Below are 26,134 nucleotides of genomic sequence, written 5' to 3' on the forward strand. Positions count from 1 at the left end.
AAGTTGAGGGACGCATGGATTCCTCTCAGTATCAGCAGATTCTTGACAATAATGTTCATGAATCAGTGAAAAAGTTGAAGTTACGCAGGGGATGGATCTTTCAGCAAGACAATGATCCAAAACACCGCTCCAAATCTAGTACTCAGGCATTCATGCAGAGGAACAATTACACTGTTCTGGAATGGCCATCCCAGTCGCCAGACCTGACTATCATTGAACATCTGTGGGATCATTTGAAGAGGGCTGTCCATGCTCGGCGACCATCAAACTTAACTGAACTGGAATTGTTTTGTGAAGAGGAGTGGTCAAAAATACCTTCATCCAGGATCCAGGAACTCATTAAAAGCTACAGGAAGTGACTAGAGGCTGTTATTTTTGCAAATGGAGGATCTACTAAATATTAGTGTCACTTTTCTGGTGGGGTGCCCATACTTATGCACCTGTCAAATTTTGTTTGAATGCAGATTGCACATTTTCTGTTAGCACAAAAAAACTCATTTCAAGACAGAAACATTACTGTGTCCAACAGTTATTAGATAGATGAAACTGAAATAGCTGTTGCAAAAAACACAATTTTTATAAAACATTAAGCTTAAAATTAATAGGAGTGCCAAACTTTTTCATATAACTGTAACTGAATGTATTCTAGCAGATCTTGTGCTGAGCTTTATAGTTCTACTATTACAGCTCTACTATTCACTAGAGCTGTCACTCAAGGAGAGCCCGCCCACCCAGAAACCAGGAAGTAAGGAGACTGCATAGTTCTGAGCTGCTCAAGAGACAACTTGAGACAATGCCACTTTAAGATGGAATAACAGGAGCAGTAGGATTTATTACTTTTAGAAAAAGCAGTAAAATATATGACTTTGATTAGCTGGTACTGATAAGAATACAAGTTACAATAAGCCCTATCATAACATGTATTCACAGTAGCAGCGAGGCGACAAACTTAATTCATTTCAATATTAAATGTTAAAATTAATATCGCCAATCGACTTGTATATATTGGATTGGAACTCGCTGGTTAACAGGTCGAATTAAGCTCATGTTATTGGACCTTACCCTATCTAATTTTGTGAAAAATATTGACTGTCCCTTTAAAGCTAAAAATAAACTGATGGAGCGATCGTCCGAATTTACATATAAATGTATATATGATAAATTATCACAAAATCATGAACTTTACCTTTATATCCTTGTCAGAGCCCAAATCTCCCTAAAAATGGAAAAACAGATCATTATACGAAATCAATAATGATACGACAAGAGATACCGTGTAACGTGTCGCCTTCCTAGAGTTTGTCTTGTTCACAAAAAACATTTTCAAAGGATCATTTTATGTTCTCAAAAAGGGGCTTCACTCATTTATATGCATCAATATCTCTGCCGGAGCCAGTCTACTCGTGTACTGCAAAGTTATACATTTTTAACGCCACTAGTGTAATACCTATTTTTACCTGCGGGGGCACTGCAGGGAAATGAAACACTTGCTGCTAGATTCCACTTCAGATTATATCTGATCTCTATGAGGATCTAAGCAGTGAAAAAGCCTGTCATCTGCTAATAAACACCAAAAAAAAAACCTAGGAAAATGTCACTACTGAATGTAGTTTGCGAAGTTTGAAAGTTTACACAAAGTGCTGAGCAGCATATCAGGGCATGTGTAGAAAAAGGGAGGAAAAATAGTACAGCTAAGAGGACCTTTCAGCATGTGAAAAGTCCAGTTTTTGCTATTATTTTAGTCCTGCTGATCCTCTGGGGCGTGTCTTTAGGCTGCTCAGCATTATTACCCTGTGAGCCACGCCCCTTTGTATAAACTATAAAAAGTAGCACTGAATAAAAAGGCTCATATCTCTAAAACCGTATGGCGCATTTTAAAAAGACAAGAACCAAAATACTCAGGGGAGAAGGGAGAATAAAATAGAAAAAAAATGGACATGCTTGACCTGATCACAGGTCCTCTTTATCCCGTTAGCGACCGCCGATACGCCTTTTAACGGCGGCCGCTAAGGGTACTTAAACCACAGCGCCGTTAATTAACGGCGCTGTGGAAAAAGTGAATAGCGCCCCCCAGAGTCGGATTTTCTCCGGGGTCTCGGCTGCCGGGGGTAGCCGAGACCCCAGATAACATGATTCGGGTTTTTTTTTACCCACCCCGCTTTTGCGATCACCGGTAATTAACCGTTTACCGGCGATCGCAAAAAAAAAAAAAAAAAAAAAACGCGATTTCTTTTTAATTTCTCTGTCCTCCGATGTGATCGCACATCAGAGGACAGAGAAAAGGGGTCCCAGATAGCCTCCCAATACTCACCTATCTCCCCTGATGCTCCTCGTGTATCCCGGTGGGCGCCGCCATCTTCAAAATGGCGGGCGCATGCGCAGTGCGCCCGCCGGCCCCGCGAGAATCTTTGGGGTCTCGGCTGCTGGGGGTAGCCGAGACCCCAAAGAGCATGATCGGGGTCGGTTTTAGCGACCCCTGTTTTGCGATCGCCGGTAATTAACTGTTTACCGGCGACCGCAAAAAAAAAAAAAAAAGCTAAGTGTAATTCTCTGTCCTCTGATGTGATCGCACATCAGAGGACAGAGAAATAGGGGGATTCGGGGAACCTGCCATACTCACCTGTGTCCCTGGGTCCTCCTGCTGCTCCTCCTGGCCGCCGGCGTCTTCTGGGGAAAAGAAAATGGCGGGCGCATGCGCAGTGCGCCCGCCATCTGTCTCCATCTGCCGGCCGGCAGGAGAAGAGCAGTTGGGGCTAAAATTAGGGGTAGGGTTAGGGTTAGGGGTAGGGTTAGGGGTAGGGTTAGGGCTAGGGTTAGGGCTAGGGGTAGGGTTAGGGGTAGGGTTAGGGGTAGGGTTAGGGGTAGGGTTAAGGCTAGGGTTAGGGCTAGGATTAGGGTTAGGGCTAAATTTAGGGTTAGGGTTGGGGCTAAATTTAGGGTTAGGGTTGGGGCTAAATTTAGAGTTAGGGTTGGCGCTAAATTTAGGGTTAGGCTTCTTTCACACTTACGTCGGTACGGGGCCGTCGCAATGCATCGGCCCGACATACCGACGCACGTTGTGAAAATTGTGCACAACGTGGGCAGCGGATGTAGTTTTTCAACGCATCCGCTGCCCAATCTATGTCCTGGGGAGGAGGGGGCGGAGTTACGGCCACGCATGCGCGGTCAGAAATGGCGGATGCGACGTAAAAAAAAACGTTACATTGAACGTTTTTTTGTGCTGACGGTCCGCCAAAACACTGATCCAGTGCACGACGGACGCGACGTGTGGCCATCCGTCACGATCCGTCGGCAATACAAGTCTATGGGCAAAAAATGCATCCTGCGGGCACATTTGCAGGATCCGTTTCTTGTCCAAAACGACGGATTGCGACGGATGCCAAACGACGCAAGTGTGAAAGTAGCCTTAGGGCTAGGGTTAGGGTTGGGGCTAAAGTTAGGGCTAGGGTTGGGGCTAAAGTTAGGGTTAGAGCTGGGGTTAGGGTTTAGATTACATTTGGTATTAGGGTTAGGGTTGGCATTAGGGTTACGCTTGGGATTAGGGTTAGGTTTGGGATTAGGGTTAGGTTTGGGATTAGGGTTAAGGTTAGGGTTGTGATTAGGGGTGTATTGGGATTAGGGTTAGGTTTGAGGTTAGGGTTGAGATTAGGATTAGGGGTGTGTTGAATTTAGGGTTTTGATTAGGGTTATGGTTAGGGTTGACATTAGGGTTGTTTTGGGGTAAGGGTTGTGATTATCGTTAGGGTTAGTGGTTAGGATTATGGATCAGGTTGGGATTAGGGTTAGGGGTGTGTTGGGGTTAGGGTTGGAGCTAGAATTGGGGGGTTTCCACTGTTTAGGTACATCAGGGGGTCTCCAAACACGACAGCCAATTTTGCGCTCAAAAAGTCAAATGGTGCTCCCTCCCTTCTGAGCTCTGCTGTGCGCCCAAACAGTGGGTTACCCCCCACATATGGGGCATCAGCGTACTCAGGATAAATTGGACAACAACTTTAGTGGTCCAATTTCTCCTGTTACCCTTGTGAAAATAAAAACTTGGGGGCTACAATATTTTTTTTGTGAAAAAAAAAATATTTTTTATTTTCACGACTCTGCATTCTAAACTTCTGTGAAGCACTTGGGCATTCAAAGTTCTCACTACACATCTAGATAAGTTCCTTGGGGGGTCTAGTTTCCAAAATGGGGTCACTTGTGGGGGGTTACTACAGTTTAGGTACATCAGGGGCTCTGCAATCGCAACATAATGCCCACAGACCATTCTATCAAAGTATGCATTCCAAAAAGGCGCTCCTTCCAAAAAGGCGCTCTGCCGTGCGCCCAAACAGTGGTTTACCCCCCCATATGGCGCATCAGCGTACTCGGGATAAATTGGACAACAACTATTGCAGTCCAATTTCTCCTGTTACCCTTGTGAAAATAAAAACTTGGGGGCTACAATATCATTTTTGTGAAAAAAAAAATATTTTTTATTTTCACGACTCTGCATTCTAAACTTCTGTGAAGCACTTGGGCATTCAAAGTTCTCACCACACATCTAGATAAGTTCCTTGGGGGGTCTAGTTTCCAAAATGGGGTCGCTTGTGGAGGGTTTCTACTGGTTAGGTACATCAGGGGCTCTACAAACGCAACATAATGCCCGCAGACCATTCTATCAAAGTCTTCATTCCAAAACGGCGCTCCTTCCTTCCGAGCTCTGCCGTGCGCCCAAACAGTGGTTTACCCCCACATATGGGGTACCAGCATACTCAGGACAAATTGGACAACAACTTTTGGGGTCCAATTTCTCTTTTTACCATTGTGAAAATAAAAACTTGGGGGCTAAAAAATCTTTTTTGTGGAAAAAAAAAATATTTTTTATTTTCACGACTCTGCATTATAAACTTCTGTGAAGCACTTGGGCATTCAAAGTTCTCACCACACATCTAGATAAGTTCCATGGGGGGTCTAGTTTCCAAAATGGGGTCACTTGTGGGGGATTTCTACTGTTTAGGCACATCAGGGGCTCTCCAAACGCGACATGGCGTCCGATCTCAATTCCAGCCAATTCTACATTGAAAAAGTAAAACGGCACTCCTTCTCTTCCAAGCTCTGCGGTGCGCCCTAACAGTGGTTTACCCCCACATATTGGGTATCAGCGTACTCAGGAGAAATTGCACAACAACTTTTGTGGTCTAATTTCTCCTGTTACCCTTGTGAAAATAAAAATTTGTGGGCAAAAAGATCATTTTTGTAGAAAAAATGCGATTTTTTTTTTCACGGCTCTACATTATAAACTTCTGTGAAGCACATGGGGGTTCAAAGTGCTCACCACACATCTAGATAAGTTCCTTAAGGGGTCTAGTTTCCAAAATGGTGTCACTTGTGGGGAGTTTCCACTGTTTAGGCACATCAGGGGCTCTCCAAACGCAACATGGCGTCCGATCTCAATTCCAGCCAATTCTGCATTGAAAAAGTCAAACGGCGCTCCTTCACTTCTAAGTTCTGCGGTGCGCACAAACAGTGGTTTACCCCCACATATGGGGTATTGGCGTATTCAGGAGAAATTGCATAACAACATTTATGGTTACATTTCTGTTTTTACACTTGTGAAAATAAAAAAAAAAATGGTTCTGAATTAAGATGTTTGCAAAAAAAAAGTTAAATGTTCATTTTTTCCTTCCACATTGTTTCAGTTCCTGTGAAGCACGTAAAGGGTTAATAAACTTCTTGAATGTGGTTTTGAGAACCTTGAGGGGTGTAGTTTTTAGAATGGTGTCACACTTCATTATTTTCTATCATATAGACCCCTCAAAATGACTTCAAATGTGATGTGGTCCCTAAAAAAAAATGGTGTTGTAAAAATGAGAAATTGCTGGTCAACTTTTAACCCTTATAACTCCCTAACAAAAAAAATTTGGTTTCCAAAATTGTGCTGATGTAAAGTAGACATGTGGGAAATGTTATTTATTAACTATTTTTCGTGACATATCTCTCTGATTTAAGGGCATAAAAATACAAAGTTTGAAAATTGCAAAATTTTAAATTTTTTTGCCATATTTTCGTTTTTTTCATAAATAATCGCAAGTAATATCGAAGAAATGTTACCACTAACATGAAGTACAATATGTCACGAAAAAAACAATCTCAGAATCAGCGGGATCCGTTGAAGCGTTCCAGAGTTATAACCTCATAAAGTGACAGTGGTCAGAATTGCAAAAATTGGCTCGGTCATTAAGTATCAAATTGGCTCTGTCACTAAGGGGTTAATTAAAGATTTTCCTCTATGAGTAGTCACAACTCCCACAATGCACCGTTCTAAATTACAGGCGAGACTTCTTTTAAGGCACAAGAGTTATGTATCTGTGTGGATCGCGACATTTCAGTCCCACGTACTGGGGTGGTATATTAGTATAAGTTTATGGAAGTCCTAGGGGTACCATCGACTAATATGACATCTCACATACACAATATCACCAAAAAAAGGGCAGCTGCCAACAACAGGCACAAGGTTTACCTTTGGTACGTCGCCGTCCTTCTTCATTTTATTGATCACATTCTGAAAGAGCAGAAAAGAATCATCACTATAACGTTATCTTAGCACAAAACCAAAAAGTCAGAAGAAGGGCGAATGTTCTCCCTGAAGCCACAGACCAGTGGTGGAATTGATGGAAATTGTTGGATCTCCTATGTCCATCTTTTTATATGAGGCCACTTTTTGGATTGTAGGCCTGAAGAATGAATACATCAGAGGAGACCTACTACCGATCACACACGGAAGGAACCATAGAGAGCTCCGAAATTATTAGGATATGTTTTTAAATGATTGACACTTGCTAACTCTATGACACTGGCCCACCAGGGCTATGGCATACTGATAAAATAGGAGGACAAAGAAGGTCTTTTTTATGGTTGTTCTATGGAGAGACCCTTAGACCTCTTTTTTTTTGTCTCTCTCAATTGACCTTTATTTTGTCTGTATGTTGGATCCATTTTGGATCCGTATATCAGTCGTTTTTCACAACTGAAAAAAATTATTAGAGGTTTTTCAAATCTTCTTCTATCAATAAAAGGGACAATGCTTGAATGAACAGAGATGGAAGAATCGTTCTGTAACTATACTAATTTTGTTACGAATTTTGCCCCAAATTTTGGATTCTGGAGAACCTTAAATTTTGGGGATTTGATTCACACGAATACAGCAAAATGGGGTCATTTTTGCAATCTATCTTTCTGATACCACAGAGTCTGCAGACTTTATACACAGCTCTGGCACAAATAAAGAGACCACTGCAAAATATTTAGTTTGTCTGATTTTTCTCTTTATAGGTATATTTTTGAGTAAAATGTAAATTGTTCTGTTATTCTATAAACTTCTGACAACATGTCTCCGAAGTTCCAACCAATACATTTTGTATTTCATTTCTGAAAAAGAGAAATGGTCAAGATTAAAAAAAACAAACAACAAACAACCAGTGCTTTCAGACCTCAAATACTGCAAAGAAAACAAGTTCATAATCATTTAGAAACAACGATACTAATGGTTCAACTCAGGAAGAGTTCAGAAATCAATATTTGGTAGAATAACCATGATTTTTAATCACAGCTTTCATGCATCTTGGCATGCTTTCCACCAGTCTTTCACACTGCTTCTGGCGCAAACCTTTGTGTGATGGCTTGTGACTATCCATCATCCTCCTGATTACATTCCAGAGGTTTTCCATGGGGTTCAGGTCTGGAGATTGCGCTGCCCATGACAGGGTTTTGTTTGATGGTCTCTTAATTTTTGCCAGAGCTGTATATGTACTGTATATACTCGTGTATAAACCGAGATTTTCAGCACATTTTTTTGTGCTGAAAACACCCTCCTCGGCTTATACACGAGTCAATTGTCCAGAACGCTGGGGGAAGGGGGGTGGGAGCGGCGTAGCAGCAGCAGGCTAACAGAAGACATCATACTCACCCTCCATTGCTGCATCTCCGTCCCTGCATCTCTGTTGTCCCGGTGCCAGCAGCTCTCCTCTGCTCAGCGATCACGTGGTACCGCTCATTAAGGTAATGAATATGTACGCGTCTCCACTCCCATAGGCGTGGAGTGCATATTCATTACCTTAATGAGCGGTACCATGTGACCGCTGAGATGCAGGGACGGAGATGCAGGCGCGAGGAGGGTGAGTAGGACGGGGAGTGGGGTTGGAAGGGGGGGTGTGAGCCATGGATACAACCATGGCACGGGGGGAGCCGAGCCATGGGGGCCAGGGGAGCCGAGCCAAGGGACCGGGGAAGCCGAGCCATGGGACCGGGGGAGCCATGCATATAAAAGGACAGGACAGGGGAGCCATATACAGGACAGGGGGAGTCACATACCAGGATAGCGACGGGGGGAGCCACACATAGCAGGACAGGACGAGGGAGCCATGTAGCAGGACAGGACAGGGGGAGCCACACATAGCTGGACAGGGGGAGCCACATACCAGGACAGGACAGGGGGAGCCACATACTAGGACAGGACAGGGGGAGCCACATACCAGGACAGGATGGGGGGAGCCACATACTAGGACAGAACAGGGGGAGCCACACATAGCAGGACAGGACAGAGGGAGCCACATAGCAGGACAGGACAGGGAGAGCCACGCATAGCAGGACAGGACAGGGGAGACACATACCAGGACAGGACAGGGGGAGCCACATACCAGGACAGGACAGGGGAGACACATATCAGGACAGGACAGGGGGAGCCACATACCAGGACAGGACAGGGGAGACACATACCAGGACAGGACAGGGGGAGCCACATACCAGGACAGGACAGGGGGAGCCACATACCAAGACAGGACAGGGGGAGCCACGTATAGCAGGACAGGGGGAGCCACATACCAGGACAGGACAGGGGGAGTGACACATAGCAGGACAGGACAGGGGGAGCCACGCATAGCAGGACAGGGATGAGGGGACAATGCATACCCGGCTTATACTCGTTTTCCGTGGCAAAAGTAGGTGCCTCGGCTTATACTCGGGTCAGCTTATACTCGAGTAAATACGGTATGTAATTCTTTGATGGAATGTAGAGTGTATAACATGTCTCACCATCGCCACCTTGTCTTTTTTTAAATTGCTTCTCTCCTCTTGATCAAAGTCTATAAAGGAAATAAAGGAGAAAAATTAATGGACATGTGTATGTATTCAACATTATTAACTATGTAACTATCTAAAGGTAACAGGAACACCAACAACATCGGAAGATAATGTGAGGAAGGGTCTAATCCCCCAAGACATTCCAAACGGGGCACTGGACTGTGTCGGGGAATAGAGGGCAGCGGTTTGTGTCGGGGAATAGAGGGCAGTGGGCTGTGTCGGGGAATAGAGGGCAGCGGGCTGTGTAGGGAAATAGAGGGCAGCGGGCTGTGTCGTGGAATAGAGGGCAGCGGGCTGTGTCGGGAAATAGAGGGCAGTGGGCTGTGTCGGGGAATAGAGGGTAGCGGGCTGTGTCGGGGAATAGAAGGCAGCGGGCTGTGTCGGAGAATAGAGGGCAGCGGGCTGTGTCGGGGAATAGAGGGCAGCGGGCTGTGTCGGGGAATAGAGAGCAGCGGGTTGTGTCGGGGAATAGAGGGCAGTGGGCTGTGTCGAGGAATAGAGGGCAGCGGGCTGTGTCGGGGAATAGAAGGCAGCGGGCTGTGTCGGGGAATAGAGGGCAGCGGGCTGTGTCGGGTAATAGAGGGCAGCGGGCTGTGTCGGGGAATAGAGGGCAGCGGGCTGTGTCGGGGAATAGAAGGCAGCGGGGTGTGTCGGGGAATAGAGGGCAGCGGGCTGTGTCGGGGAATAGAGGGCAGCGGGCTGTGTCGGGAAATAGAGAGCTGCGGCCGTGTGAGGGGGATGAGGGAAGCGGGCTGCATTGGGGGATAGATGGAAGCGACTGCAAGGGCCATAGGGGTCAGCAGGCTGTGTTGAGGATAGATGGCCGCTGGCTGTCTATCACAAGGGACACTAATATATACAAAAAAAATGGAATAAACGCAATGTCCCACCAATCATTATATAAAAAAATAATTTTTATTCAATTAAATAGTACATACAAATATATCATTGTACGTATTACAATACAGACCCAAACACAGGAGATAAAAAGGCAAAAAACTAGTGATAAGATAGGGAAGAGGTGAGTGACACAATGTGATCCCTCATGGTATCAGCATGATTGTAGTCACACCACGCAGAGTTCAGAGACTTATTACTCCATCAAAAAGTCTGTCCTATAATCCCAGAAACCTATATCGACCATGGGCCAGAACTACTGCAGTTAAATCAACGTGCTAACCCAGGAATAGGGGTGAATCGCACGACTTCCCACATGCCCTTGAAGCGCGTTTCGCGGTCCAGCTTTCTCAAAGGGGATGCATATCAACTAGTCTCTCAGGTTTAAATAGAACTATACCGGAAATGCCGATGAAGGCGGCGCACGCGTCCCGGACCATATGGATATATTTGTATGCACTATTTAATTGAATAAAAATTATTTTTTTATATAATGATTGGTGGGATATTGCGTTTACTCCATTTTTTTGTATATATTGTGCTTGGGAGTAGTCTCTTTCAGCTACCAGTGTCTGGTGATTATGATGGGAGAGTGATACCTGTTCACTCTTGGCCGCAGTGTTATATTGTGCTTAATGACTTTTTTTATTGAATCACAAGGGACACTAAGCGGTAGTCATGGTCATAAATCAACTAAGAAACATCTGGAAGAATACTATAAATGAGGCAGCAGTGTCCTTGATGACCCTCTCTTACCATTGAGTTCATCCTTGCACAGAATGATCCGTTGGCACACCTGGGCATGATTGTTTGCAAATTTTCTCATCAGCAACACCGCCGTCTCTATCGGGACATTGCCATGAAATTTTTCTCGCAGGCGGCGGACACTCTTCTCCAACTGGGGGTACAATACAGGACACGCAAGGTTACTACCACCACGGTGTAAGATCATCATTTACCTCTTTTTTGTGCGTGCGCACCATTATAATGTTCTGGGAGAGTTTTCTCTGCAGTCGTATGTAAAAGCACATGGTGGAGTCACCAAATAACAGGCGGAAGCGGCGGTCTAACTGAGGTCTGCTCTGTTGACTAACGCAGAACTGTTATGATAGCATAACGTTTTTATTGGGAACGGTTCTTAACGTTGCGGTGCTCGGCAGCTGTTTGCATTGTGAGAGTAAACACACCTGGTTCCAGCACTTGGCGGTGGCAGACGAATCCGAGACACTTTCCTGCTTGGCACATGCCAGAACTCCTACAAGGGATACGTAACAATAGCCTGTAACTAATGCAATCAGTAAGATACCTTGAGTCCGACACTGTGTGATCAATAGTTGTCTAGTTTAGGAAACCCAATCTTTTTGCGACAGTGCTGCCTCGGTGTGGCCAAAAAGTCAACCTACCTGTAGAAGGTAGCAGGGCTGTGGAGTCGGAGTCATTTTGGTGGAGTCAGAGTCATGGAAATTGAGGAGTTGGAGGCAACGAAGATGGCAACCGGTTTGGAGAAATCTACCTCCATATTAGAAATCATGTGGTTTGCAGATTCCTCTTACAATCACATGATTTGTAATCAGAAAAAAAAAAACACAACAAAAAACACCTAAAAACACAACATGAGCAAAAAGGGTCTAAAGAAAAATAAAATGCCACAAACTGCGTAAAAACCACCTACACTAGATTGTCCTAAGTTGTAAGAAAAACTAAAAAACAACAAACAATAGTTTAAAAAAACTCATTCGAGAAGAGTTATCAAAACTGCCTAAAATAAAAAAAAAACAGGGCAACCAATCACAGAGAAACTTTAATTTTATCAGAACTGAGCTCTAATTGGTTGCTCTGGCTAACAAAGTTTTTCTTTTAGATAGATGTGATGAATGTGATATGTAAAAAAAAAAGCCAAGAAAAAAGCAGTAAAAAAATGCTATATGTGAGGGCACCCTCAGGCATTGTCATTGTGTACAGGGCGTGGGAAACCACAGAATAATTTGCCTTGGGGCGCCAAGTTCTATGGGGACCAAAAATTTCAGGCAAGGGTTAAGGCTAGGGCTAGAATTAGGAACTTGAAAAAAAAAAAAAAAACAAATAAAAAGTAAAAAGAAAATTTTTTTTGAAAAATGTATAACTTTCATTTTTGACACGTGATTTCAGAAAAAAAGCAGAAAACCAGAGGGCCTAAGGGCAAACTATAATTACATCAGCATTTTCTGAAAATGCAGTACTTGTGCTAGGGGCTGAATACATATTTCAATAATGGAAAGGTGGAAAGGACTCAGGTAACCGAAATACTTGACTTGCCCCAATCGCAGGGCCTGGCAACCCCGGTATGCCGCTTCCCTAAAGAAATTCTAAGTTAATGGAAGGAAGTCCCCATCTTATTAGGGTTACTAAAAAAAAAGCTACCACGCACAAAAAGACCAGGCACATCCACATTACATAAACCACTGATTTCAATAGCAAAAATGTCATACTTCATCCCACCTGTGGGAGTGCTGCAGGGAAAGGGAACACTCGCTATTGTGAGGGAAGCATAGATCGTGAATGCTCTAAGGTGGGCCTGTTTTATCAGCAAGCATGTAAAAGGGTTAACTCCATTATATCCATCCAGTATTTAACAGCAAAATGGAGGGGCGGAGATGAGCCCACAGTAATTGTTTATTCTTGGCGGAGGTCAAGCTATTCTTTGTAGTGAGCCAAAATCCCAGCTGTTTACATATGGACAAGGACACTGCCAAGGAGGAACCACAACAGTCTACAAGAGACACAAAACATCTGAACGACTACTATCATAGAGAGCTTCGCCGAGGTTCTCCATGCACAGTATATACTCATGGCTAGGTACTGCTGTATATAACACCTGCATAACGCTACATAAAGATGTAAAAGAGTGCAAACTTAATTGCCACGGTCATAGTTATTCTGGTGAGTTCATGTGATGCAATAGCATAAAGCAGTTGCATTACGACATATTTTTAATACTGATTTGGAATCCCACGGGGGGTATAAACAAACCATGATTGTAACATCCCTGGTGGTCTACGGTAGTGGAAGATTTAAATGTTTTTATTGTCTCTATGGTAGCCCACTTGATTCCTAGGCTTCCTGATACCCCTTTCATCTGCCCCTCATACAAAAAAAACCCTAAGAGATATCAAAATGTTAAATAATGCTTTAGGCAAGAATGAAGATGGTGAATGGATTATTGAAATATCCACGGTCGTCTAAGATGTGAAGGAGTAAGTTGTTTTATGTTGTCTATGGTCAGCAGTGGTTGAGGAAGGATAGCCCTAAAATCCTACTTGACATCAAGGTTCTTTGATGCCCCATCCCTTCTGCTTTTGGTGGCACCAATATGTTGCATAAAGCTTTAGGCTAGATTTAGGATGGTGAAGGGTTTAATGAGGTCTCATATCTAAAAGAAGGATAATTCTAAATGATGCCAAGCGTTCCTGTTGCACTATCCCTTTCACCCCCCAAATTAATTTACTGGTGGTACAAATATGTTATATAATGATGGGTTAACGGAAACCTCCCTTGTGGTCAAAGGTAGTGAAGGAGTTGTTTCCTTTGTCTCTGTGAACAGAAGAAGGCTTAAAAGGGTTGTCCACTACATTGATAACCTATCTTTAGAAAAAAATCATCATCGGATTGGCGGGGGGTCCTATACCTAATAATTCAAAATAATAGGCGCTGAAATGCCGATCATAGCAGCAGCCACTACACAGTAAACAACCCGCTGATTGGTGGGCGTGCCGGGTGTCGCACCCTCGCCGCTGACAATTATGACCTATACTAAGTGGCACCAATAATTCCATAATGCAATAGGCACAGACCTACGGTGGTGGTGGGAATTTTGTAAACATCTCTGGGGGTCTAGAGTAGCGCAGGAGTTATGGTGCATTTAGACAATATTTTCAATTTTCAAGTCATGCGATCATCCGACGAACGAGCAAAACACTTGCTCATCAAGTAACCAGGTAGATTATGCCAGTATAAAAATCAACAGATTAGCGGCACAACGCCAGATGTAAACGGTAAATGTGCCGCCAACAACGTGATGCTGTTTGGAGACAGATCAATCGTTTTACTCCACGTCGGTTTTGGGTAGCCGGTGTAAACAAGCCAGTATACGTTCGCCGATTCGTTAGGCCTCTTTCACACATCAGTTTTTTGCCGTCAGTCACAATCCGTTGGCTCGACAGATCGGTCGCAGATTGTGAAAAACTGATTTGACTGATCCGTTTTTTGGATGGATCCAACTAGCAGATCTGGCTGGATCGGAGCATGCTCAGTTAAAAAAAAAACAGAATCCGTCGCCGGATTCCGTCATTTGACGGATCCAGCGCCATAGGCTTCCATTCTAGCAAACGACGTACGGTGACGGATCCGTCGCTGTCTGTTTTTTTCGACGTAGACAAGAAACGTTACTGTGTGCGTTGTCTCCGGCTGCCGGACAAACAATTTTCGAAGGATCCGGCGAACGACGGATGAAATGTGAGGCCATCCATCGCTAATGCAAGTCTATGAGAAAAAAACGGATCCGGTGGCATCAGTCGCTGGATCTGTTTTTTTCAAAATTCGACGGATTGCGACTGATGGCAAAAAACTGATGTGTGAAAGGGGCCTTACTGAGCCAACATCGGCCGCCAAAATCAGACATTAGTTTTTACGTGGTCTCTGTCATCAGCAAAAGGCTTAAGTGGTTAAGGAAGAAAAGTGTTACAATTGCCCTTGACACCAGAACTTCCTAATGCCCCAAGTCCTTTCCTACCCCCCTTTCCCCATATGAACGTTGTAGAAGCACCAATATAGTACATACAGGTTTACAACAGAGTTACAGAGGTTTGGAGAAACCACTACAATTGGTGTTTGACATGACATCCCTAGTAAGTATGGCACCAGTGTTGGCACAAGCCATTGTATTCCTCAAGTTCTTTGCGGACTCTGAAGCTTCAATGATCAAGGTCATGCCAAACCGGAGAACTCAGTCCGGACAAAATAACCTAGGATTTACCATAAAACTTGGATGTCATCATGAAACCATATGGGGAACATGCAGATTTCATTCACAGGAATCCACAACGTTCTTCAAGTTAATGTCCTGAAGCTACAAGACAAAATTAAAGGTAATTCCGGCAATCATGTGGCATCCTGGAACGTTGTACACTTAGAATTGGCATGCACGTTGCAAAACACAGACATGATGCCACACAGTGCGCACATTGCATCAGCAGGAATTATACATTCACCAATATCGTAAGCATGCTGTGCAGAGCTGAATTCTGGAAAAAAGGGAAACCCAGGAACAGTGCCCAACACAGGGCACAGTAGGAACCCCTGAAACACCAACAGATCATGAAAATCCTTGAGGCATCGGGTTATGGACAATATTCCATGAATGGACGCCAATTCCCTGAGTCTATATTAGGAAAAATAATATACCCCAGGATGCCACGTGGTGTTCTACCATCTATCACCCAGGTGCACTGACAGACATACCTGACAACATTTGGGCCATTGGGCAGTCAACTGTCCTCCAACTATTATGCACCCAAATAACATAGAGTACGGAGAAGATCACGGGTTCTTCGTTCCTTCCTCCAAGTTGGTAGGAATTATGATCTCATGAACTTCCTCAAAACTGAAGCTAATCTTTAACAATTTGAGCAGCTAAGTCCATGATTCATTCAAATCAGCTGACAGAAGACAAGTGTGGTGAACTCTCTTCAAAAGAACTTCTCTACAAGACCACCATCAACGAGATGAACCACTTTTCATGGCAATTTTGGGTGGTCATCTGACAGGGTGCCCACACACAATAGAAGAAAATTTTGTGAGGACCATGAGTATTAAATGTGTATGGGGTTTCAATCCTCAAGCTTCCAGGCAATAAGTCACTGTCAGATGTTGGAAAGACCATATTTTGGCTGAACTACTGAAAGTGTGTAGGCATCTAGGTATCATTGTACAAGGGCTCATGCATTAACATGGTCTTCAAGAAACAGTGGTCCAGGTCCATTAAGTAGTGTATGGAAATTACTACCTAAACTGGCCCGGGCACTGGTGATACTGGAGCTACATATGACATCAAAATGGCTGCTGGGTGTAAGTAGAATTTGTCATCATAGCGATCAGTTCTATACTGGACTTTGAGCAGAGCAATACCCCATGGCATTGGTCAGCATGATTCTTTCAAATATGTCTCCATTGATGCCACTTTCGAGCTAGATGGATCAAGGTCTCTTGCCTAGAACAAATGCCAACATTCAAATATACTCAGTTGACACCTTATAATTGTCTTATGCCAGCTTTGATCTAAATCTATGTTTCCTACTTAGTTGGATCTCAGTGGGTTCTCACAGAGGACTCAGTATCAACCAATCACATGGGTAAGAGACATGACTGCAGAAGTCAATGCCACGACTGTGCTCTCCTGCCCTGTGGAGACCTTAGATGTGCACAAGTGTCTTTGTATTTCCACTTGATGAAGTATCAGACTGACTCTAAGTATGATAAATATCAAGATCATGTAAGAAGAACTTTCACGGTTCTCTAAAAGAGATGACAATAGCTCTTATGATACCTTAGGATTAGATAGGATTTCACTTTTCTTGGCTTGTTCTCCTTATACTACGTCACTTCACTTCTTCATTTACACAAGGTATTACTCTAGTGCTCAATCCCAGTAAACTTGACTTTTCACGAAAGCTTCAACACCAATTCAGGGTGGGCTGCCACAAGCAAATGAATAGTGCAAGTTCCAGAATTCAGAAAAGTCCATAACCAACACGACTTTTGATGGAGTCTAAACAGAACATGTTTCCATTGACAAAAGGGAATGCTATATACCGTACTCATTTTCCAATGGTCCCAAGATCTGGACACCCACCACTAATGCATTTAGTTTGGTGGCTGTGCCAATTCTGCATTTATCTGGGATTTATCTGGGATCTGGTCTAGGTCTGTATTTATCTGAGATTTGATCAGGGGTCTGTATTTATCTTGGATTATCTTGGGTTGGCGTTTACCGTATGTGGCATCTGATATTGGGTCAGTATTTATCTTGGATCTGCGTTTATCTGGGGTCTGGTCTGGGGTTTGCAATAATTTGGGGTCTGGTCTGGGGTTTTGTCTTTATTTGCGATCTGGTCTTTGGTCTGTATTTATCTGGGATCTGCATTTATGTAGGATCTGGTCTGGTAGTCAGTATTTATTAACAGTATGGTCTGGAACTTTCATTTATGTGGGCTATAGTCTGGGGGTCTGTATTCATCTAGGAACTGGCCTGATGTCTGTATTTATCTGTGATATGAGGTCAGCATTTATCTGTTATCTTGTCTGAGGTCTGTATTTAATTGGGCTCTTGTCTAAAGGTACCGTCACATTTAGCGATGCTGCAGCGATCTAGACAACGATCCCGATCGCTGCAGCGTCGCTGTGTGGTCGCTGGAGAGCTGTCACACAGACAGCTCTCCAGCGACCAACTATGCGAAGTCCACTGGTAACCAGGGTAAACATCGGGTTACTAAGCGCAGGGCCGCGCTTAGTAACCCGATGTTTACCCTGGTTACCAGTGCTAATGTAAAAAAAACCAAACACTACATATTTACATTCCGGTGTCTGTCCCCCGTCGCTGTTCTTTCCTGCACTGACTGTGAGCGCCGGCTGGCCGTAAAGCACTGCGGTGACGTCACAGCGGTGACGTCACCGCTGGCCGGCGCTGACAGTGCAGGGAAGCAGAACGCCGAGGGCGCGACAGACACCGGAATGTAAGTATGAAGTGTTTGGTTTTTTTTTCCATTTACACTGGTAACCAGGGTAAACATCGGGTTACTAAGCGCGGCCCTGCGCTTAGTAACCCGATGTTTACCCTGGTTACCAGTGAAGACATCGCTGAATCGGCGTCACACACGCCGATTCAGCGATGTCTGCGGGAGCACAGCGACGAAATAAAGTTCTGGACTTTCTGCTCCGACCAACGATGTCACAGCAGGATCTGCTGCGTGTCAAACTGAACGATATCGCTATCCAGGACGCTGCAACGTCACGGATCGTAAGCGATATATCGTTGTGAAGTTGGTCAGTGTGAAGGTACCTTAAGGGCTTAAATGTAAAAAGGGGAACATATATTACAAATTCACCATTGCTCCCAATCTCCCTGAAGTACTTACGGTACAAAGTAGGCAAGCATGCAGGGCTGTGGAGTCAGTAAACCAAACCTCAAATTCCCTGACTCCCGACTCCACCGCACTGGTCATTACTCACAATGTACATAAAGTGCAGCACAGATTCATCTCAACTAAAAGCCGAGATCCTGAGATCAGGAACAGAACCGACATGTATAGGACACTTTATAACTTTCCCAAAATCTAATGAAAAAAATATTCAGCGCGTCCTGCATCGTACTACTGTATCCCATTTATTATATACTAGCTGAAGAGCCCGGCGTTGCCTGGGCATAGTAAATATCTGTGGTTAGTTATAGCACCTCACTTCTCTCATTTTCCCAATCACATCTTTCATTTTCCCCCTCACATCTCTCATTTTCTCCCTCACTCCTCTAACACTTGTCATTTCGACCTCACATCTGTCATTTTCCGATCACTCCACTATTTTCCCTCGCTCCTCTCATTTTGCACTCACACCTTTTCATTTTCACCTCACACCCCTCATTTTCACCTCAGTATATACATGTTTGCATCTCCCTTATATATAGTATACACCTGTATGTCATCTCCTGTATATAGTATATACCTGTATGTCATCTCCCCTGTATATAGTATATACCTGCTGTGTGTCATCTCCCCTGTATATAGTATATACCTGTATGTCATCTTCTATATATAGTATATACATGTATGTCATCTCCTCCTGTATATAGTATATATCTGTGTCATCTCCTCCTGTATATAGTATATACCTGTATGTCATCTTCTATATATAGCATATACCTGTATGTCATCTCCTCCTGTATATAGTACATACTTGTAGGTCATCTTCTATATATAGCATATACCTGTATGTCATCTCCTCCTGTATATAGTATATATGTGTCATCTCCTCCTGTATATAGTATATACCTGTATGTCATCTTCTATATATAGCATATACCTGTATGTCATCTCCTCCTGTATATAGTATATATCTGTGTCATCTCCTCCTGTATATAGTATATACCTGTATGTCATCTTCTATATATAGTATATACCTGTGTGTCATCTCCTCCTGTATATAGTTTATACCTGTATGTCATCTCCTCCTGTATATAGTATGTACCTGTATGTCATCTCCTCCTCTATATAGTATATACCTGTGTGTCATCTCTCCTGTATATAGTATATATCTGTGTCATCTCCTCCTGTATATAGTATATACCTGTATGTCATCTTCTATATATAGCATATACCTGTATGTCATCTCCTCCTGTATATAGTACATACTTGTAGGTCATCTTCTATATATAGCATATACCTGTATGTCATCTCCTCCTGTATATAGTATATATCTGTGTCATCTCCTCCTGTATATAGTATATACCTGTATGTCATCTTCTATATATAGCATATACCTGTATGTCATCTCCTCCTGTATATAGTATATATCTGTGTCATCTCCTCCTGTATATAGTATATACCTGTATGTCATCTTCTATATATAGTATATACCTGTGTGTCATCTCCTCCTGTATATAGTTTATACCTGTATGTCATCTCCTCCTGTATATAGTATGTACCTGTATGTCATCTCCTCCTCTATATAGTATATACCTGTGTGTCATCTCTCCTGTATATAGTATATACCTGTGTGTCATCTCCTCCTGTATATAGTTTATACCTGTATGTCATCTCATCCTGTATATAGTATATACCTGTATGTCATCTCCTCCTTTATATAGTATATACCTGTGTGTCATCTCTCCTGTATATAGTATATATGTGTGTCATCTCCCCTGTATATAGTATATACCTGTGTGTCATCTCCTCCTGTATTAAACCTCGATCACACGTTATTTGCTCAGTATTTTTACCTCAGTATTTGTAAGCTAAATTGGCAGCCTGATAAATCCCCAGCCAACAGGAAGCCCTCCCCCTGGCAGTATATATTAGCTCACACATACACATAATAGACAGGTCATGTGACTGACAGCTGCCGTATTTCCTATATGGTACATTTGTTGCTCTTGTAGTTTGTCTGCTTATTAATCAGATTTTTATTTTTGAAGGATAATACCAGACTTGTGTGTGTTTTAGGGCGAGTTTCATGTGTCAAGTTGTGTGTGTTGAGTTGCGTGTGGCGACATGCATGTAGCGACTTTTTTGAGATGAGTTTTGTGTGGCAACATGCGCGTAGCAACTTTTTGTGTGTCGAGTTGCATGTGACAGGTTAGTGTAGCAAGTTGTGTGCAGCAAGTTTTGTACATGGCGAGTTTTGCGCATGGCGAGTTTTATGTGTGGTGCCTTTTGAGTATGTGCAAGTTTTGTGTGAGGCAACTTTTGCATGTGTTGCAACTTTTGTGCATGTGGCAATTTTTCCGCGTGTGCAAGTTTTGCATGTGGCGAGTTTTCCATGAGGTGAGTTTTGCACTTGTGGCGAGTTTTGCGTGAGCCTAGTTTTTGCATGTGGCGAGTTTTGCGCGTGGCGAGTTTTGAGTGGCGACTTTTGTGTTTCGACTTTTATGTGGCGAGGTTAGTGTATGTGTGGTGAAATGTGTGCTGAGGGTGGTATATGTGTTCAAGCACGTGGTAGTGTGTGGCCCATTTTGAGTGTGTGTTCATATCCCCGTGTGTGGTGAGTATCCCATGTCGGGGCCCCACCTTAGCAACTGTACGGTATATACTCTTTGGCGCCATCGCTCTTGTTCACATCTGGCAGCTGTCAATTTGCCTCCAACACTTTTCCTTTCACTTTTCCCCATTATGTAGATAGGGGCAAAATTGTTTGGTGAATTGGAAAGTGCGGGGTTAAAATCTCACCTCACAACATAGCCTATGACGCTCTCGGGGTCCAGACGTGTGACTGTGCAAAATTTTGTGGCTGTAGCTGCGACGCCTCCAACACTTTTCCTTTCACTTTTTCCCCATTATTTAGATAGGGGCAAAATTGTTTGGTGAATTGGAAAGCGCGGGGTTAAAATTTCACCTCACAACATAGCCTATGACGCTCTCAGGGTCCAGACGTGTGACTGTGCAAAATTTTGTGGCTGTAGCTGCGACGGTGCAGATGCCAATCCCGGACATACATATACATACACACACACACACACACATACACACACACATTCAGCTTTATATATTAGATTTTAGAAGTCGGAATTGGTCCATTTTATACAGACTCCGAATCCACGAAAATGTACCCCAACTCCACAGCTCCACAAGCATAGGGTGTGAGTCTATGTGTATATGGGAAAAAAGAGCGTATATAAGTGACCCAAAAGTAAGTGCATCTTTGATTGACCCTGTAGGCGTTAAAGACTATATGCCTTCATCCCCGACAACATACATGTCCCTAACTACGCACTTGTCAATGACTACGCACCTGTCCCTGACTACGCACTTGTCCCTGACTACGCACATGTCCCTGACTACGCACCAGTCCCTGACTACGAACCAGTCACTGACTACGCACCACTCCCTCACTACACACTTGTCCCTGACTACGCACATGTCCCTGACTACGCACCAGTCCCTAACTACGCACTTGTCAATGACCACGCACCAGTCCCTGACTACGCACTTGTCCCTGACTACGCACATGTCCCTGACTACGAACCAGTCCCTGACTTCATACCAGTCCCTGACAACGCACCCCTCCCTGACTACGCACCAGTCACTGACTACGCACCAGTCCCTGACTACACACTTGTCCCTGACTACGCACATGTTCCTGACTATGCACCAGTCCCTGACAACGCACCCGTCCCTGACTACACACCAGTCACTGACTACGCACCAGTCCCTGACTACGCACCAGTCCCTGACTACGAACCAGTCCCTGACTTCATACCAGTCACTGACTACGCACCAGTCACTGACTACACACCAGTCACTGACTACGCACCAGTCCCTGACTACGCACCAGTCACTGACTATGCACCAGTCCCTGACTACACACCAGTCACTGACAAAGCACCCGTCTCTGACTACACAACAGTCTCTGAATATGCATCAGTCCCTGACTACACACCTGTTCCTGACTTTTTACCTCAGACATCAAAAAGGTAGGTGACTCCTGTCAGCCCCACACAAACTGACTTGCTTCAGGGTAATTCCCCGCCATAGACGAGTCCCATGCCGAATGTTAAACCTATTTCCCTTCAGAATAAATAATTTTATGTCACACTGCATTGAAAATTACCACTGGAACCCCAACCAACCCTGAAATAAATTAATGGGACACCCCTTTTGTCAAAACACATCACCATTTTCTATGAATGTCCACAATATAGTCTGAAGTGCGCAGCCTGGGCGGTGTACCGACTCACTAATAAGTTTATGGGATTGCACTAGTGAAGCGCCAACATGCTGGGATAAGGTGTTATCTGAGTGTGATCGTGTATTATCTGAGTATCTTCGTCACGTTCGAGTCCCCGCGGCTGCATGTTTTGCGGCGGCAGACAGCCATTACACATGCAGGGATTACCTAACAAACAGGCAAACCTGCATGTGTTGCGACTGTCGATCAGACGTGAATCGTGCAGCGGCGGGGAGTCAAACATATTATTCGAGCGTGTCGAAGATACTCGGATAACACCTTATCCCAGCACGTTAGCTCTGAGAGCAGTGAACTGACCCATAGAGTTTCTATGGAGCTCGTACATTGCTTTTGGCGCCCGTTCCTACAAGTGTGTGGGGGTCTCAGAACCCCCATTAATCACTAGCACATTGTAGCCCTTTTAATACATAAAACTGTTGAAATGATAACTATTAGTGATGAGCGAACGTGCTGATAAGGTGTTATCTAAGCATGCTCAGGTGCTAACAGAGTGTCTTCGGCACACTCGATGCATGATTCACGTCTGTTCGACAGCCGCAACAAATGCAGGGATTTCATGTTTGTTAGGGGACTCAAACATATTATTCGAGCATGCAAAAGTCACTCGGTTAGTAAGGGGTCTAGTTTCCAAAATGGGGTCACTTGTGGGCGTTTCCACTGTTCAGGTCCATCATGGGCTTTCCAAAAGTGACATGGCATCAGCTCTTGATTAGAGACAATTTTGCGTTCAAAAAGAGAAATGGTGCTCCTTCCCTTCTGAGCCCTGCCGTGCGCCCAAACAGTGGTTCCCCCCCCCTACCACATATGGGGTATCTACGTACTCAGGAGAAATTTCACAACAATTTTTGGGGTCCATTTTCTCTTCGACAGCTGCAACACACGCAAGGATTGCCTTTTTGTTAGGGGACCCAAACATATTATTTGAGACTGTAGAAGACACTCGGTTAGCCCCCGAGAATGCTCAAATAACACCTTATCCGAGCACGTTCGCTCATCACTAATAGTTATCCTATAAGCAGCAAGTAGAGAGGATCTTTCTTGAAGTCTAAAGTGGGCACTTTTGGCTCTTACGTTATTCTCAGTGCTCCCCTGAGTTTTCAGGGTTGTTTTTTGTTTGCTTTTTTTATCCGCAATCCGGTTCCAGAGATGTGGTCCTATTAATTTAGTGCTAATTTTTATGGTCTTTGCCAGTGGAGCGGTGGTCACAGGATCCTCTGGGGCGTGTCTTTAGGCTGCTCTGCATAATTAGCCTTCGAACCACACCCCTTTAGAAAAAGACCATAAAAATTAGCACTATTGATTAAGGCCCAAATCTCTGCAACCGTATGGCGGATTTATAAAAAAACAAATAAAAAAACAAAACAAAACTGAGTATTCCGGGGAGCAGCGGAAAAAAATAAGAGCATAAACTGGTAATGTTTCACCTGAAGATAGGTATTTAAAAATTATTTGTTGCAAGCGGAAAGAAATGGTATGAGTAAGGACCTGAGCCAATTTGAGCAAAATTGAGATGTCTAGAAAACTGGGTAAGAAAATCTACAAAAATGACAGCTGGTGTACGGTGCTCGCAGTGAATAGTGGTTTGTACCTACCAAAAGTGGGTCAATCATAAGACTATGTTCGCAAGAGTATGTTGTTTTTTACGTGGATTTTGAAGCAGTTCTGTATCAAAATCCAAATTACAAAGCTCCGCTTGAACAACCAGGTGTCAGGCCTCGTCGTGTCCTCGCTACAATGAGTCATTTATATAGCACATGCGCCGAAGGACACCATATAGTGCACAAGGAAAAGAAAAAGACCACAATGCACAAAACAATATAAATGTAAAACACAGAACATAAAAAAGATCCAGAACACGGAGCATAAAATGCTGGGAGCAGAAAGCACAGAATGTAGAGTATGGAGCACAGCACAGAGGACATGATATACACCGAGGAGCACAAAACACAACGTACAGAATAAAGACAGAAAATAGGGCAAAGGGTGAGCGGTATAGAGCAAAATATAGACCAAAGATCACAAAACACACAAAACAAGAACAGAGAGCAAACAGCACAGAAGATACCAAAATTACTACAGAGCACGGAATGTAAAACATAACGGAAAGCGGGCAGAACACAAGATAAAGGTAGAGGACAGAATAAAACACGCAAAGGGCAGGATAAAGAACACAGCACAGAACCCAGCATTACACCTTAGTGTGCACCGCCCAGATCTCAGGGTACAGGACACAGAATACACTGCACAGACCTCAGGGTACAGGACACAGAATACACCGCACAGACCTCAGGACACAGAATACACCGCACAGACCTCAGGGTACAAGACACAGAACACACCGCACAGAGCTCAGGGTGCAGGACACAGAATTCACAGCACAGACCTCAGGAAACAGGACACAGAATACACCGCACAGACCTCAGGGTACAGGACACAGAATACACCGCACAGACCTCAGCACACAGAATACACTGCACAGACCTCAGGGTACAGGACACGGAATACACCGCACAGAGCTCAGGGTACAGGACACAGAATACACCGCACAGACCTCAGGGTACATGAAACAGAATACACCGCACAGACCTCAGGGTACAGGACACAGAATACACCGCACAGACCTCAGGGTACAAGACACAGAACACACCGCACAGACCTCAGGGTACAGGACACAGAATACACCGCACAGACCTCAGGGTACAGGACACAGAATACACCGCACAGAGCTCAGGGTACAGGACACAGAATACACCGCACAGACCTCAGGGTACAGGACACAGAATACACCGCACAGACCTCAGGGTACATGAAACAGAATACACCGCACAGACCTCAGGGTACAGGACACAGAATACACCGCACAGACCTTAGGGTACAGGACACAGAATACACCGCACAGACCTCAGGGTACAGGACACAGAATACACCGCACAGACCTCAGGGTACAGGACACGGAATACACCGCACAGACCTCAGGGTACAGGACACAGAATACACCGCACAGACCTCAGGGTACAGGACACAGAATACACCGCACAGACCTCAGGGTACAGGACACAGAATACACCGCACAGAGCTCAGGGTACAGGATGCAGAATACACCGCACAGACCTCAGGGTACAGGACACAGAATACACCGCACAGACCTCAGGGTACAGGACACAGAATACACCGCACAGACCTCAGGGTACAGGACACAGAATACACCGCACAGACCTCAGGGTACAGGACACAGAATACACCGCACAGAGCTCAGGGTACAGGATACAGAATACACCGCACAGACCTCAGGGTACAGGAAACAGAATACACCGCACAGACCTCAGGGTACAGGACATGGAATACACTGCACAGACCTCAGGGTACAGGACACAGAATACACCGCACAGACCTCAGGGTACACGACATGGAATACACCGCACAGACCTCAGGGTACAGGAAACAGAATACACCGCACAGACCTCAGGGTACAGGACATGGAATACACCGCACAGACCTCAGCACACAGAATACACTGCACAGACCTCAGGGTACAGGACACGGAATACACCGCACAGAGCTCAGGGTACAGGACACAGAATACACCGCACAGACCTCAGGGTACATGAAACAGAATACACCGCACAGACCTCAGGGT

General features: G+C 44.3%; 1 protein-coding gene across 4 annotated transcripts in view; it reads right to left on the reverse strand.

The window, feature by feature from the left end:
- Positions 1-26,134, reverse strand: part of SHFL (shiftless antiviral inhibitor of ribosomal frameshifting) — a 57,948-nt gene that overhangs the window by 21,636 nt on the left and 10,178 nt on the right. For 2 of the 4 annotated variants that reach the window (XM_069767066.1, XM_069767068.1), the window contains exons 2-5: positions 10,765-10,906; positions 9,064-9,113; positions 6,494-6,535; positions 1,187-1,216 (exon numbers count right to left, since the gene is read on the reverse strand). In XM_069767066.1, coding sequence (XP_069623167.1) covers positions 1,187-1,216; positions 6,494-6,535; positions 9,064-9,113; positions 10,765-10,906 — 264 coding nt within the window. Of the gene's footprint in view, positions 1-1,186; positions 1,217-6,493; positions 6,536-9,063; positions 9,114-10,764; positions 10,976-15,019; positions 15,091-26,134 lie in introns of those variants that run through there. The other 2 variants (XM_069767067.1, XM_069767065.1) reach the window with 2 other exon arrangements.

The sequence above is a fragment of the Ranitomeya imitator genome, chromosome 4, assembly GCF_032444005.1.
Source record: "Ranitomeya imitator isolate aRanImi1 chromosome 4, aRanImi1.pri, whole genome shotgun sequence".
In the NCBI taxonomy this organism is placed as follows: Eukaryota; Metazoa; Chordata; class Amphibia; order Anura; family Dendrobatidae; genus Ranitomeya; species Ranitomeya imitator.